The 16,662-nt window shown below is 31.2% G+C and overlaps 2 protein-coding genes across 5 annotated transcripts in view; both read right to left on the bottom strand.

Annotated features, from left to right (window-relative positions):
• LOC143042465 (sialate:O-sulfotransferase 1-like) overlaps nucleotides 1–13,356 on the bottom strand; it is a 93,311-nt gene extending 79,955 nt beyond the window's left edge. Inside the window, exons 1-4 of one of the 2 annotated variants that reach the window (XR_012968001.1) lie at nucleotides 13,042–13,348; nucleotides 11,963–12,087; nucleotides 11,232–11,370; nucleotides 10,678–10,766 (exon numbers count right to left, since the gene is read on the bottom strand). Coding sequence is in view for 1 of the 2 variants with exons in the window: in XM_076214762.1 (XP_076070877.1) it covers nucleotides 13,042–13,300 (259 nt within the window). In the remaining variant the exon portion in view is untranslated. Of the gene's footprint in view, nucleotides 1–10,677; nucleotides 10,767–11,231; nucleotides 11,371–11,962; nucleotides 12,088–13,041 lie in introns of those variants that run through there. The other variant, XM_076214762.1, reaches the window with a different exon arrangement.
• Nucleotides 2,424–8,569, bottom strand: LOC143042462 (perlucin-like protein). Of its 3 annotated transcripts, none has more exons than XM_076214758.1 (6): nucleotides 8,448–8,569; nucleotides 7,413–7,552; nucleotides 5,986–6,077; nucleotides 5,570–5,651; nucleotides 4,442–4,662; nucleotides 2,424–3,201 (listed from the first exon to the last, which is right to left on the bottom strand). In XM_076214758.1, exons 2-6 carry the CDS (start codon nucleotides 7,543–7,545, stop codon nucleotides 3,160–3,162), a joined length of 570 nt encoding a protein of 189 aa, XP_076070873.1. In that variant the 5' UTR covers nucleotides 7,546–7,552; nucleotides 8,448–8,569; the 3' UTR covers nucleotides 2,424–3,159. The 3 variants fall into 3 exon arrangements, with proteins under 3 accessions (XP_076070873.1, XP_076070874.1, XP_076070875.1); XM_076214759.1 differs by having other exon boundaries at nucleotides 7,413–7,605; nucleotides 8,448–8,558; XM_076214760.1 differs by lacking the exon at nucleotides 8,448–8,569 and adding an exon at nucleotides 8,351–8,398 and having other exon boundaries at nucleotides 7,413–7,605.
• Nucleotides 13,357–16,662: the final 3,306 nt, after the last annotated feature.

The raw sequence follows: 16,662 nt of genomic DNA, 5'->3' as shown, positions 1-16,662 counted from the left end.
AAATATCGTTTCATCTCGGCCTCTAGTAAGTGTTTTACAACTAATCTTTCAGTGCTCTTAACTAGTTCATTAACTACTATTAAAGAGCTTATCATAAACAATTGTAATAGAATATATGAACATAGTGGTATAAACCATTTTTGGAGTGTAAAAAATTCTTTGGATGTTTTAGATAAATTACGTGCTTTTGATGGTCCTTTTGATTCTGTTGACAGTTTTGATTTTTCTACTCTTTACACTACACTTCCACACTATCTAATTAAACAAAAGTTTTCCTTTTTAATTAAATGGTCGTTTGGTAAAGCTGAATGCAAATATATTTGCTGCAACTCATTTAAAGCCTTCTTCTCTAATGAGAAAGGTAAATATGCTAGATATACTTACTGGAGGTGTGATGAGATGATTGAAGCTGTTAATTTTCTCCTTGATAATATTTATGTACGTTTCGGTAACAAAGTTTATCGACAGGTTGTAGGTATCCCCATGGGCACTTATGGTGCTCCTTTAACAGCAGACTTGTTTTTGTACTGTTACGAGTCACAGTTTATGACTAAACTCAATAAAGACCCGTCGGAATTGCATTTAATTGATAAATTCAACAACACTTACCGTTATCTTGATGATATTTTTTCGTTAAAAAATCAAGAATTTTCTCAATATACTGCTGAAATTTACCCCAAGAAACTTACTTTAAATAAATCAAATTTATTCGGTAAATAATTGTCCTTTCCTGGATTTAGATATTTCGGTTTTAAACGGGAAACTCCACACTTAAATTTACGATAAAAGAGACGATTTATTGTTAATTTTCCATTTTTAAATGGTGATGTTCCTTTGGCACCATCTTACGGTGTTTATATTTCACAGCTCGTTCGCTATGTCCGTGTCTGTTGTGACGTTTTTGATTTTAACGAACGCAATCTATGTATTACTGGTAAATTATTAAACCAGGGATATCGTTACCATAAATTACTTAAAACCTTTACTAAATTTTTCCATAGATTTAAAGATTTGATTTTGAAGTTTGGTTGTACCTGTAGAAAACTTATTTCAAACGGGATATCACATCCTTATTTTTACGGAAATGTTGTTAACCGTACCCGGAAATTTAGAAATGATTCATGTAAACTTGTCGCTCCTTTAAATAAACTTATTCTAAAAGGTTACCTATTCAACACTGTAATAAGATCATTGAATATTGTTTTTATTGGTATAAATATTGATTTTGTTATCAGTAAATTAAAAGCTAACTAAATATTACTAGTATGTTATATACATATACTTATTCATGGATTTACAATCTGTCGATACCTGTAACTTGGCATTGCACAAGGTCATGTTTTTCTATGGCTGTTTATGACGTCTTTACACTAAATCCATTGGTTGTTGGATGTGTACGGATTGATAGTTTAGTCTTCGATGCATGATTTTTTTATTAGTTGCTAGTTGCTTTGAACTAGCTGTCAGATAACTGTGAGTACTCTCAGATCTGTTCATTGTGTCTTTTTGTGTCGAGATGTATAAGTACCTAGCCACGTCCACTTGTGTTTTTGTCCATCTGATGAGTTAAGCCTTTTTCAACTGATTTGCATAGTTCGTATTATGTTGTACTGTTATACCACTGTCCCAGGTTAGGGGGAGGGTAGGACTCCCGCTAACAAATTTAACCCCGCCACATTATTTATGTATGTGCCTGTCACAAATCAGGAGCCTGTAATTCAGTGGTTGTCGTTTGTTTATGTGTTGCATATTTGTTTTTCGTGCATTTTTTTTTTATATAAATAAGGCCGTTAGTTTTTTCGTTTGAATTGTTTTACATTGTCTTATCGGGGCCTTTATAGCTGACTATGCGGTATGGGCTTTGCTCATTGTTGAAGGCCGTACGGTGACCTATAGTTTTTAATGTCTATGTCATTTTGGTCTTTTGAGGACAGTTGTCTCATTGGCAATCATACCACATCTTCTTTTTTATATTGTTGTTATTTCCTGATAAAGTACGGATTAAGTAAAATATTATTACAAGGGTAAACAAAACGACAACATAGCTTCGTGCGAAAAAATGGCAACTTTTGCACCAACCAACACAAAATCGCCTAAAGTCTAAAACCCGACTGCTGGATGTACAATTACCAAGCTCTGTCAAGACTCATACGACCAAAAGAAAACAAAAAAAACGAAAACTGTGAAGTGAATAAAATGCACATAGACGTATAAGTGAAGACCTTCTCGTATTATTTGTGAAGTAGACATCGAATATATATCTATTAAGTCAGAATCGTCAGAAATGGAAAAGTGTAATTTAGGTACTTAACTTAAATGATGAAAAGAATAAGTTTATGAAAATGTGCTGCAAATACAAATAAAGAATTGGAAATTTGCAACTGCTAAGAAAGAATTGGGTGCAGATAAACAAGAGACACACATCGCTATTCAATTTGTTTAATTAGTTTAAAGTCAACGATAAGTAGTAGAAACAATCGCATATAAAGACATAATTAGCACAAAAGGTCTACATGTATAGGGTAGATATTCGGCGTATACCAATTTGTAAAGCACAATGAAACAAATTGATTTTTTCTGGTTAACTAGTAAAACATCAAAACTTATAAAAAAACCGATTTGAACTGGTACGGTTAATTTAAAAATATTGTATGAAAGGAATAACGCAACTTAGTTAGTATCACAATCCAGATAACTCGCATTCTGATATAACCTGTATGCTTTTGTTGTTGAAATCGCAAAAATCAAACTCAGATATTTGTTCATATTTGAAAATTTGCAATCATAAATGCACGCAATGATGACCGAAAAAAATAACTGAACTTATAATATATAGAACAGTAAAAGCTAAGTTTCGATGAAATACTATTAATATTATAATATCTTCTGAGATAATGAATCGAACGAATATCATTCAAACTGAGATTACAAAATAAGAATTCAATTCCAATCTAGATTTTACTGCATGTCCTTATAAAACTTACATGAAAAAAGAGCAAAACAGAAATTACACAAATACATTTGTACCATAATCAGAATAATATTGAGAATGATTGTGCCAATATCAGATTTAATGTTAACATGTGCATATTGTTGTCACCATTCGCTGAATATGTAAACAATGTTTGTCCTTTAATTTTTTCCGATTTTGAAACTTCATCATCTGGGGAATGGTTTTGAGTATGGAATGCGTGCTCCACCCTGAAAAAAAAAGCTAAATTAATAAACGTATATTGCAACATTGACAACATATCATGTTTTTTTTGGTAAAATTGTGTAACGTGTTGGTAATAAGATTAATGAGTTTGTAGTATGACATGATATTTCTGTACTTTGCTTGAAATGAAACCATATTTTTTTTTGCTGACAAACAGTCGAAAGTTAGAAAATGTTTTTCTTCTTTCGTGTTTTTGTTTATCTGAATATTGTCTTTGAGTTATATAATTTCTTTTAGTTTAGCAGTCGATACAACTTTAGAAATGAAACATAAATTCGAGAAATCGGCAATCTAATCCGAGTTTTTTGTCTAAAATATAGGTAACTGGTGTTATTAGTTACATATTGTGCTAGTGACCTAATACGATATATTAGGGATCAGTAAATTCCTTATAGGCTGAGAGCTAGGTTCGAATCTCCATACAGACTACCGTATTACCATATATATCGTATTTGGTCTCCAACACACTATGTAACGAGATTATCTTACCGACTATCTTGAAATGAAATATTTAGACTAGTGGCTTATCAAAATGGGCAATCCTTCAATATCATTAGTATAAGAAGCTTCTTCTTTACAAAACCAAATTTCCAAACATAACAGCTTGTGAGCTTTAAATGTGTTTCATGAATTTATTTCAATCATTCCTCACCAATTTCTTCGTCTTTAAAAACCAGCAAGATTTTACCTCAACACTGTGTTGTTTTTATAATTGGACTTCTAACTGTGTATTGACATAAGCTCGGACTACTAACCCAATATGGAACCCTACTGACCTAATATGGAATATACATGGTCTCCATGTGGTTGCTTTCAATCAATCATATTCCTAGAAATGTATAGCAGGTTAGATAATAACCAATACATCTATAGCTGGTCTATATAATATGATTATAGATGAGAGGCAACAGCTAGGTCCCTGGTCGGGCCCGAAACACTACACAGTTATATATATTACTTGTATTTAGAATACACATTTGATACAAAAGATAAAAAAAAACACGTCGATGTTACGCTGCATCATTTAGTGTACTATCAGATGCGTGTTTAAAGAACGACACATTGATATAACGGTAATTTAAATAGGCCTCTACGTACCTACATGAATGTTGGCAATATTCTAGAATGAAGGTCAGTTACAATTGTTATGCAGGAAATTTAATATGCATATTTCAGCTCAACTGAAACCACATCGCTTGCAAATTGCTTCATGTTCATATATACCTTTTCAATTTCACATATATATGACATGTGTGAACTGCATGGTGCATCATTCCATTCATAACGAAATGGCTTATCAAGGTGCATACAGTCCTCCTTTCCTCCCCAGTTACTTGGTTGCCCAGACCTCCAGTCGGTATAGGTAACATTGGAGAAATCTACAACCCATATCCAATCACCTTCCGTGAAATCAGCAGCTCCTAGCCAGATATGATCATTCACACCTTGAAAAATAATTAAATAAAACACATTCCTTACATTTTTAAAATATAGACTGTTTCGTAACTCTCGTTACATATTATTATCCTTCGCTAATCTATATCATAATTATTATTTCTAGCTATGACATGTAATCTAGACATATTATTCTAAATCGCAGTAAACATGTTAATAAATTGCACTGGCTTCGCGGAAGAGCAGCACATACTAATTTTTAATTCTTCGGTTTTACCTGGGTGTTGCACAAATCTACATCCTTCAACACACTAGGTGAGCATGCATGTGATATTACAATGTTACAATACAACCGACTAAGGAGAGTAGACTAAGAATCTGTATAACTCCAAACAAAGAGACACCAGGCTCGTCGACATATTTGTTTGTTGAGCTGAGCGATTAAAAACTATTGCTCAATACTAATCTACAGTGTTAAAAAATATACATTCAGTAATAAACCTTATTGATGATTGAATTGATAGAAAAGGAAGAGTGACATATAAATTCATGAAAGACATCTTTACCATGTTTACAATCGGGTAATTCAACAAGTCGATTGTTGCAATGTACATAGTCGATGTAATTAATTTACAACGTTCACATTCATAATGTAAAGATTAAGATAATATTAATCTAGAAGTAAACGTTTTCTATGATAAAAAAGAACCATTATTGATCATTATTCATTCCTTAATGTAAACATGATTTAAAGATGGTATCTTGAAAAAAAGCTATTTGTTTCATTCATTGCGACAGGTACTAATCCCAAATGTTAGTCATATCTGATCATAAGTTAAACATTCCTCTGTTTATTCAGAATATTCAAACATCAGACTGAAGTGATTTAGGAATAGGCCTTATCACAATGAAAAAATCTGTCTGTGTTATTGAAATATCAACTTTGCTCTTACGTACCTATTGCCTGTTGTTTTAACCAGTTATTTTCTGTTTCATCGTTCACCTTTACTAAATATCCTCCTAGCTTTCGACATGCCCACTGTAAAAATGCAGTTGCTTAATTGTTTAAGGTACGGTATTTGATGTCATGCATATATGGCTGTATAAATATAATAAATATAAAGTGCAGATGAAGATGCATGTGAAGAAAACTTGCTTTATGTATCAAAAGAAATAAGGGACAGTTTCGTTAATATACTTTTTTCGAAGATAGGTTTTTACAACGCCATATCTCTGTTTATTATTCTGTTTTGTAGAATATCAAAAAAAACGAAAAGAGTATAACGTGATGGAATGAATATATACGCTTGGTATATAAAAAAAAGTTTAGCTTGAAAAATATAAATGTATCAGCAATAAATAGAATAGTATACCTCTGCTTCATTCCATGGAAGTTTTGTTGTGATGAAATTGTAACAGTGATGTGCAAATTCTTTCCATCCCACGGGACATCGCAAAGATTTAGCTAAAAATGATCAAGTACAAGTTTGTAAATAAAGAATGCATGTTGTTTGACAATTTTTTTTAGATTTATGCTTGCCTATCTTTTTTTTCTGACCTTTGACGTATTTATGTCTTCTCTAAAAGAGGGACGAAAGATACCAGAGGGTCATAAATCGAAAATAAACTGACAACGCCATGGCTAAAAATGAAAAGGACACACAGACAAACAATAGTACACATGGCACAACATAGAACACTAAAGAATAAGCAACACGAACCCCACCAAAACTAGGAGTGATCTCAGGCGCTCCGGAAGGGTAAGCAGATCCTGCTCCACATGTGGCACCCGTTGCTTATGAGATAAAAAAAAATCCGGTAAATAGTCTAATTCGGTAGGTCACTTGTATGAAAAGAGAAGGTGAGTGTAGTTACGACGTAAGGAACATATCCGATATCGTTTGTGAAACGGTTATTCCATAACGGTCAACTAACTCGGTATGGCGTCCGTAAAATTTACAAAGAAATGATTTCAACTTCACCATTTGGAACTCTTAATTAATTAGCTTCCTTGTGTGAGCAACAACCCTCTATGAAGAATATCATGATAGGAAATGCAAGCACGGAAGTATTGTATCAATTGGGAGATATATATACACCGTATGCAGGTACTGCTGGAATGTTGCTACTTATAAATGGAAAGTTCACAATTGGAAAGATGAAATCATCTCTTTTGTTGTAAAGTTTTGTTTTCAATCGACCCTCGTTGTCAATTTCAAGATGTAAGTCAAGATATGAGGCTGACTTAACTGTATTTGTTGTATCCTTTATATCTAGTTTAATGGGATAGATGCATTCAACAAAGTCATCAAATTGTGAATAATTTAGTGAAAGAATATATCTATATATGTCACAAATATCAACCTTTTCCCAAATTAAAGCTTTGGAAAATATCACAGGATTTTGTTTGATGTTTCAAAATGTAATGTACTTCAAATTGTGCAACCGCATTTGATAGACACATAACGTAAGAGGTCATTTGAGATTTAAAAAAAAATTAAAAAATAAGAACCCATGCAAATTTTATTATATGTTCATAAACTCTTTGCATCATACAGGAACATGTGTTTATCTCATATCAAATGCATTGTTGCGATTCAGAGATAAATCTTTTTTGAATAAAACACCTTTCTACAGTTAGGCGGTCATTTTTTTGTTGTTGTTTCTTCTAAATGTTCTCTCATATTCTACGTTGCGTTTGAATACTTCTATCATTATAAACTTTCTGAATATTAGAACATGCTTTTCTTCTCATGCTTTCAGTAATAGAGGATTGTTGCTTTAAGACTGAAGACTATACCTTTCAATCTTGTTTCCAACTTCTGTATATCAGATTTTATGTCATTGAGTAAAGATTCCTCGTGACTTCCAAGACAGGAATCAGCAGAGATAAGAGAAAGACAGCAAGACAACAACATCACGTTAACAAACATCTCTGAACTACAATTACAATACTAATAAAGACAGCAAAAACGAAAAAGTGGTTAATTTGCCTACAATAAAAAGAGTTTTTTACAATTAAAATAATGTTGTGTTTCTTTTAATTTGTTTGTATTGTAACCAGCACATTGTTCAGTTTATGAGGTCCTAAGTGTTAGTTTTGGCAAAGGCGAACTAGTTGTTAAGTTTAAATGACTTTTCGATATAAAGTTTAGTGTGCATTATATTTAACTCCTTCCAGTTTCAGTGTAAACTAAAACATTTGTGAAAGGGAAATACGTCATGCTTTGCCTCAAATCTTGTATATTATAGATTATATAAATACATTTGTACCTGATCAACCTTTCAAAAAGCTATCTTCAACGACTGTTGTATTGTAAATATTATAAGGCAAGCTCAACAATATATTTAAACTTCACACTATTTATATATCGATCAAAGTAAAATTGGTCAGTTACTCTTTTTTGTGTCATTGCCAGAGAGAGAAATAATAAAAGAAGTTAAACATTGATCAATTTCATAACATGAGAACACATATTTCTACATTAAAATATCGTTTTCAATAAAAGTGAGAATGGAAATAGGGAATGTGTGAAAGAGACAACAACCCGACCATAGAGCAGATAACATCCGAAGGTCATCAATGGGACTTCTAACACAGGGAGAAACTCCCGCACCCTGAGGCGTCCCACAGCTGGCATTTAAACTTATATGTATACTATTTCAGTGATAATTTACGTCATATTAAACTCCGAATTACACACAATAAACTAAAATCAAAAATTATACAAGACTCACTAAGACCAGAGGATCCTGACATGGGACTTCAGGCATGCACTCTACCGTTATTGTATCCATAAATAAAACACTTAATCGTTTGTATAATTTACTTTACCTTGAAAAATAAAATCGTTTGAGTCAGACGTATATTTATCCAATATAGATTAAGAAGATGATGATGTAGTCTGGTTATCCGTATATGATTTAAAATGAACGTCGCAGTTTGTCAAAAGGAAGGTTCATTTGTCAAATAACTTATGTGAAATTTCCGTTAACAAATATAGCGTACAGTTGTCGGAAGTAACATGTTTTTTTTTATATGAAAACGTTAGGTTATTGTTTAATAAAAACTGCCATGTACCTTTGCACAGTTGTATATATATGGCTAAGCAAATATTTACTGTAGTAAGATGCACGTTCCATTTGTTGAACTTACATTGGTTTAATAGCAACTGTATGCGAAGGAAATATCATTAGACTTATGCTTATTTAGTGAATACTTTCAAAGTATATTTTACTTATAAACAAACGTTTGATTATGTTATAATTTTTTTTTTAAAATGATATCAATATTTTATAAATGATTTGTGTATTGTCAGGTAAAAGAACAAGGAACAAAATAAGTGGTATTAATCGAAAATACAAGGGTTATTGATATGATCTTATTATTACAACATTTGTGCAATAAACTTAAATTTCTAAAAATAACAAGAGTCTCCTTACAATTTAATGTAAAATACTTTTATACCTAAAACTCCACATACCAATTTATAAAAGTTATATAAAATAAAAAAAAATATAAAAAAAAAAAACAACGAGAAACGAGAAACACGTAAAAATTACCTAAATAAACGACAACTACTGTACATCAGATTCCTGACTTAGGACAGGTGCAAACATTTGCAACGGGATTAAACGTGTAATGGTACCAAACCTTCTCCCTTTTTCTGAGACAATAGTATAACAACACAACATAGAAAAACACACGATAAAATATCAATTGGAAGGGTGAACTCAATAAAAAAACGTACATTAACACACTATGAACAAATGAATTTGATCTGCAATACATGAATGCAAATACATACTAGTTAATATAAAGTTATTAGGGATTAATATTTCAGGTCAAAAGTAAATAAACAAGTTTAGACAAAGCTATGGTAAGATACCACTGTCAATTTTTTTACAATTTACAGAAAATCCTCACTTTTGAAAAAACACGGTTTAATATTCTATAAAAGTAAACAAACAAAAAAAATTTGTCGTTAGGTATTTATATCAATTTTGTCTAAAAGAAAAACTATGTGCAAAATTTTCGATTTTTGTTAAATCTGATTCTTTTCAATAGCTTTTGTGTAGTTTCATGTGCCATGTCTGTCCTTAAGAGTAAGAGAATATTTTCTTTCGTCGGTAGAAATAAAAGATAAATAAAAGGAATTATTTTTGCAATTCCATTCAATGTGGTTAAACATTGCTTATGCAATTACTTCTTTTTAAATACTCAATGTACCTGGTTTTATTTCATGAGTGTTTTATTGTGTACATGTGTTCAATAATATCAGATTTTATTCCTGTATAAAGTATAATTTGGTCAGCATTCTTTATGTCATTTTATGTAGATTTTTTTTAGCTATTTTTTTTCAAGCAACAAGTGTATGTGTATATTTGTAATTTGAATATGTATTCCTTCTCCCTAGATAGGTACTACAAACTTCAATCAATTTCAACTCGCGGTTTCTGACAGTTTACATGTTACAATGATGAAAAGGGATAATAAGTTACAAGAATCAATACAATTGAGGTCGCATTTTTTTTTAATTTGATAATTTGATTAAATGATAGTTGTTCATTTGACTTAAAAGGGTTAAAAACCAACAGAACGAGTGATATAGCGCATATGCCTTGAGCAAAATGAATCACAATATTTACATGGACAGATGTAGATACTGTACAGATGATTCAATATAATTCAATTTTGGATGTAACGTTTCGTCTGTTTGACTGACGGTGTTTTGTGTATCATTTCAATGACATAATATTGACATGTGGCTGTGACGTCCTCGGCGTTATTTCATAATTTACTCTGGCTGAACATGGAATTAAGAAATAATTTTAAAAAAGTGACTACTCAAAAATTCTGTCTTTCTTCAAAGGCAGAAAAATATTACAGTTATTCCTTAAATTAGTTGTATATGATCATGATGATGAAAGTTTTAACACCCACCAGCAACATGAGCAAAGCTGATATAACACATTCATATGACAATCTCAACATCACATATCCACCTTCTTTTCTTATTTACAATGAGTTAAACACGAGATGTACAAAAAACAACTATATAGTATACTGCTTTAAAAATTTAATAATAAACTGGAATCTTTCTTGTTGACACCATTCTGTTTCTTCCCATCTTCATACTAATTCAAAGTCAAACTATGATAAACATAAAGATAAATACAAATATAACAATAGTAGCACTAGTAATATAAATAATAAGTATTATATTAGACAAAAAAAACCCACATCATCCATACTTCATAGCAATGAGGAGAAATCCGAAAACAATAACGAGCATTTGATTAATCAATTTTAAGTATTTCAAATGGTAGCAAACATTATTTCTCTTTAAATTTCTTTTTATAACCTGTACCGTATGTTGAACTATTTTTCTATATAACTGTGATTTTATTTAAATTTGTTCTAAATGAATAATATTTAGCATTTTGAATTTATATATAAAACTGTTTAAGTCTTGGACACACAATAAAAATTAAAATGAGTTTCCATGTGATCCCTTCAATCTTTTATATTCTTTTTTGTGTGTAGGTAAATATGACGAGTGTATATCACAAAGATTTTAGATATGTTCATTCCTTCTGTTATTTTATACGATTTTACCTCTGTAAATAGAATTTCTCATTCCAGCTCCACACATACGAAAGGATTCTCCTGGACAAGGCATGTTGCATTGATTGTTTGGAACACGTGGATAAGAAGGGTTATGCAGCGTATTTCCACATAGACAGGCAGTTCTGTCCTATGAAAAAAAAATATAATGAAAAAGCCAAATAATTCAAATATTCAATCTTCTATATCATTATTGCAAACCAATAAAAAGTTATACTGTCACTCTAACTATCCTAAAGAGAACAATGTCAAAGAAATCAAAGTATTTTTTTTTATTCTGATGTTATTTGTCAGACTTGTAGCATTTACTAATTAAACATTATCATTCACATTTATAAATACTGTATTACTGAAATCCTTCCAGTTACTGGAAGAGGAAAAACTTGAATAAGAGCCTTTATATATTAATATTTTCTTAATTATCAGTCTAAATAAAAAAAAATCTGAATGTGTTTATCTATTACTTCTTATTAAAAAGAAAACAAATACAAATAACATGATGTTTGTAAACATCGAAAGATGTGCAGACTCAGACAGTCCTTGGTGAGCATAAAATCCCAATAGAGATACATGTATGATCGATTACACAGCATTTCATTCTCTGTCACGCTACCGATCCTCGTAACAGAACAATAGCAAAAAACAATTGACGCATTCTTCACTTAGTAAAGCCATTTCATAAAAAGGCTAACAACGAGTATTATTGAAAGTGCTGCACTCACCTGCAAGCCGGCATACTTGAAACCACGGCAATGTCGTTTGCATTTCCAGAGAGTTGTGTAACTGATGCGTGTGAGTTTATGTTTCAAATGTCGATTTCTGTTATCTTTGAAGCAACCCATATACCCTGAAAAGGAAAATCGTAAATATTTTTTATACAATGCTATACTTGCGTCTTATTACTTGAAGTTGAGTTTCAAACAAATTATTTATATACCTCTTCGCTATCTAGTCCAAGAGGTAAAACAGTGAACCTAATAAAACCATCATAAATATTACTTGATTTATTTCACTTGATTGGGCGGAGTTTAACCGATTCGCGCACAATAAACAAGTCCATCTATAGATATGCGTTTTAAGATAAACTCTACAATGAAGTCATTGTTTTGTAAATTCCTTTGATGACACTGATAGGAGATTGGAAATTAGTAATAATGAGCGTCACTGATGTGTCTTATGTAGATGAAACGCGCGTCTGGCGTACTAAATTATAATCCTGGTACCTTTGATAACTACTATAACGGCAATAGTCCTTATCACACACATCTTCAAATAGACTGTCCTTAATCATGAAAATTAAAACGTTAGCTCTGCGCCATCAACTGAAATTACATTGCTTATACCAAGATTGATATTTTGTATTTGAGACATACGCGATAATTTTCGAATAAAAAAAGTTCAACAGGCCAAATAAAGTACGAAGTTGAGGAGCATTGAGGAAAAAAGGTTCTAAAAGTTTGCAAAATACAGCTTGCACATGTAAATATAACATCGAACACGCCCAAATACCTTATATTAAATATACTCAGTATACAGTTTTTTAAAACGTGTTTGCTTTTACTCAATAATTTCTTGGAATTGCTCTAAGAAACAAAACATTCATTCATTTTTGTTGGTTAAACAATTGTCTTACTGCCGTGCATGTTATCGTCATAAACTCAAAATAATGATAAACTAATTTCTAGTTAAACATAAGCCTTACAAACCATTTGCATATGATGGAAAATGATTCTAAATCGTGTGCATATTTATTGAAAGACATGGAAAAATTTATCTGTACTTACTGCATTTACGTACTTACCATCTTTTGATAACGGGTGGTATGTATTTATAGTGTGTTTCAATTCTCGTTGTCGTTTTTCAAGATCTGATATTTGCTTCTTCTGATGATTGATTGTCTCTGTTTGACTCGTTTGTGCTGCTTGCATAGCTTCCAGTTTTTGAAGAATGTACAATAGAACTCCGCCTCCCTTACTTAATTGGTCTGATTCCAAGAATCTTTCATTTTTCTCACAACTACAGAATGCAATAATACAACAAAACAAGAATTGAATCCACATTTCTTCTTTGGAGATCAACTCTCCACGTCAAACAGCAATTGCGTGATCTTCCTATAAAACACGTACAAGTGTTTTATTGCAAATATGGATTTCTGAAATTGATACGATTACATCTGTTGTAAATACTGTTTCATGTATCTATTGTTGAAAAAAGATCAATAAAAATATAAATTTCAAATAATTAAAACAAAAAAATGATGACGTCGGCGCTGATAAAATTATATGATTTCATTTCATATATTTCTACTTACTTTTTTTTCTTGTTGAAATCTTATTTTTTTTCCGTGCTTTAATCGTAAATATCTCAAGGTTTTAATGAAAATTAGGCCAAAGGAAAATCACAATGCTATGTTGATATATGTGAAAGGTAGATGGCAAATGCTTCATTTCAGATGACTATGCGGTATGGGCTTTGCTCATTGTTAAAGGCCGAACGGTGGCCTATAGTTGTTAAAATGTCTATGTCATCATGGTCTTTTGTGGATAGTTGTCTCTTTGGCAATCATACCACATCTTCTTTTTTTTTTATATATATACTCGATTTTGTTAAGTTTTTTCGATTTTCCATCTGATACAAAAACGTCTCCTAGGTAAATTGACAAGCAGGAGTCTGTTTATATAATTACATTTGTACATGACATAAAAAATCATCGGATTTAAAAAGGTTTTTGTAGACGCTAACCCCCCAAAAAATACAAAGTAATTTCCCTTCTGGTCCGAGACCACCATTGTCGTGCCTTGATTTTCGTTGTCCACAAATATAGCCCCTAGTGTTGATAGTGGGTTACTTGTCAATATTTTGACATCTCCTTCGAAATTTATTTCTCCATGTTTAATGCCTCAAATTGCAAGTAGGGGGTGAAATTACACTGTAAAAAAAGGAAAGTAGTGATTTGGTCCAGCTGAAAAAGATTAAAAATTAGCACTTCGGAAGCTGTCAAAAGATTTCAAGACTTCCTAAACATAAAATTGTCCATATTTTGAGCTAGATGAAATTTTCTATACTTTTGATATAATTTGTCCCAAAAGTAGTATAACAAACAGTAAACATTTGATTGAGAAAGCGCAGGTGGGATGTTTTTAATTTTCATTTATGATCTAAAAGAAGTGCACTACGAATTAGTTGAGGTCTTGGACCTTCTAATGACTTACCATTAAATGCAATGAACTCCTTTATTTATTTATCTATTTCAAAATAATCTTGCATCTAGCAAGTATAGTCAGTTATATCTATTAGTAAATACTTCATTTTTTGGTCGAGCGGATTCGGATGAGTGATTGATAATTGCTTACTTCCTTACTTAATTGCATTTTTTTTCTTGCCTATTCAGATTCTTTAAGAAGAAGGTGACTTAATGATATGTTGATTTTATGACGTATTTCCATGTTAAGCATTGGGAAAAAGGCAATTAACGGATGGTGTTCGAATTCATAATTCGTCTAAATGTAAACGAAACATAAGGTTAATGTAAATCTGTTTCTATGGTGACCTGTTCCATTTGCCGGCGTCACACGAACTTACACATCATTCAGGTCATTACAACCTGTAAGTTGAACAAGAGGATGACAAATATGTAGCTTTCTATATAGAAAAAAAGCAAGATACAGAAGGAGCTTAACTCTTCCACATGGAATATCTATGTAATCGTAAACACAGAAAGGGATGTGGATGATGCTGATTATCTATGGAGTGCAGATGTTTTTTTTTCAATTTTTTCAGACTTTGATATAGAATTTTGTTTTGTTGTTACCAAAATATTTTGTAGTAACTACGTGGCAGCAACCTGTCTTGGTGTAGCTTTCAATGTTGAGCAATTAATGAAAATAAGTTAAAAGTGAAATTGTACTGTCACGTAATTTGCCTTGCAAAAGTTATTTGGGTGTGGAGATAAACTATACTGTCGACACCATTTTGTGTTTTAACGTTCCAAATATAGTATAAATTTGATAGACAAAATGATTTCTAAATAGATAATACCAAATTAACGCAGAAAAATGTAAACTACCATTCTCTATCTAAAAATAAATAAATGTTTATAAATGGAGACATCTTCATAATTCACATACATGTAGCTAATATTCAAGGAGCACTGACAAATTGATCTAAATAGGGTATATTATCTTTGCAATATATTCATGGAGCAAAGTCAAAATTGGATTATCTCCCTTTCTACAGAAAAACTTAAAACAACAACACATGTAGATACACTAATTATATTATTGTCCATTATAAATGCATCATGCTCGATGAATAGAAAAATAAAGTTGATATAGAAAAATTAAGAAAAAATATTGGAGAGTCCAGGATGTAAAAATACTAAGAAAGATAATTATGACTAATAAGGACTATAGTAGAATGCCATCAACCACAAAAACAGCTAGCATCTTTGGTTCAATCAACGGGAAATGTAATATAGTATATAATATATCTTTCGTGAAGTACTGATTACTGAGCTGACGATGCTTAGTCCTTGTAAGCTAATAATCCAGTAGCCATACATGAATTTGTTATGTTGTTTTTTTCCCATAATATTTTATTTTTGAGAAAGAACTCCATAATAAAAAAAAAGATATACCCAGTCTAGTGTCTAATTGATTTTACCCTGAAACGCATACTGCAATATAGAGATGAAAATAATGAAAATTCAAGGGAACTAAATTAAAATAATAAATGACGTACCACAATAATAACATAGTACTTATTTCAATAAATGTACAAACAAAGCAAGCAGATATATATATATATATATATAGCAATCAAGGATAAAATAAATTAAACATGACAATGAAAATAATAAAATAAAACACGCTGATTATGTAAACGTCTTTTTTATATCAATATATTCGTGACTACATTTTGTACTATAGCTAGGCACATCCATTTTACAATGCTAATGTTTAAAGGTGAATTTTAGATACGGCCTACATGTATCTATTCCCAATTCATTTCAAACCAGGATCATTTGTCAAGTATTCTTCCAATCACCTCTAAAGTTCACATGCCGACTAATTAAATATTGTTTTATAGATTTCGAAAATGGAACTTCAATCTCTAACATACACCAAATAATGGCTTTAAACTGCAGTTTTGGTAAATTTTTCATAAAAGAAAAACCAACAAAATGATTTAAAAGAACTCGATTAAAAAAATAAGAAATAATAGTAAAAGTAAAGATTTTTTTGTCATATTCAAATATGTTGGTGTGATTTACAGGTGTGGCATTGTAAATATTCTTGTCCATTCGTTTTTGATGTGTTTTGCTATTTGATTTTGCCATGTGATTATGGACATTCCAATTAGATTTTCCTCTAAGTTCAGTATTTTTGTGATTTTACTTTTTGTACGGATTTTATTTCCTGCT

This window comes from Mytilus galloprovincialis, chromosome 8, assembly GCF_965363235.1.
Source record: "Mytilus galloprovincialis chromosome 8, xbMytGall1.hap1.1, whole genome shotgun sequence".
Taxonomy (NCBI): Eukaryota; Metazoa; Mollusca; class Bivalvia; order Mytilida; family Mytilidae; genus Mytilus; species Mytilus galloprovincialis.
Note: the sequence above shows the minus strand (reverse complement) of the source record. Positions and strands in the feature narration are given on the sequence as shown.

What these genes read in the sequence shown, in the direction of transcription:
- LOC143042462 (XM_076214758.1), bottom strand. Translation starts at nt 7,545, where the DNA reads ATGTTTGTTAACGTGATGTTGTTGTCTTGCTGTCTTTCTCTTATCTCT. An exon ending in GTTGGAAACAAGATTGAAAG is followed by an intron (nt 6,078 to 7,412) that starts GTATAGTCTTCA and finishes GATCATTTTTAG; the next exon opens with CTAAATCTTTGCGATGTCCC. An exon ending in GTTAAAACAACAGGCAATAG is followed by an intron (nt 4,663 to 5,569) that starts GTACGTAAGAGC and finishes TTATTTTTCAAG; the next exon opens with GTGTGAATGATCATATCTGG.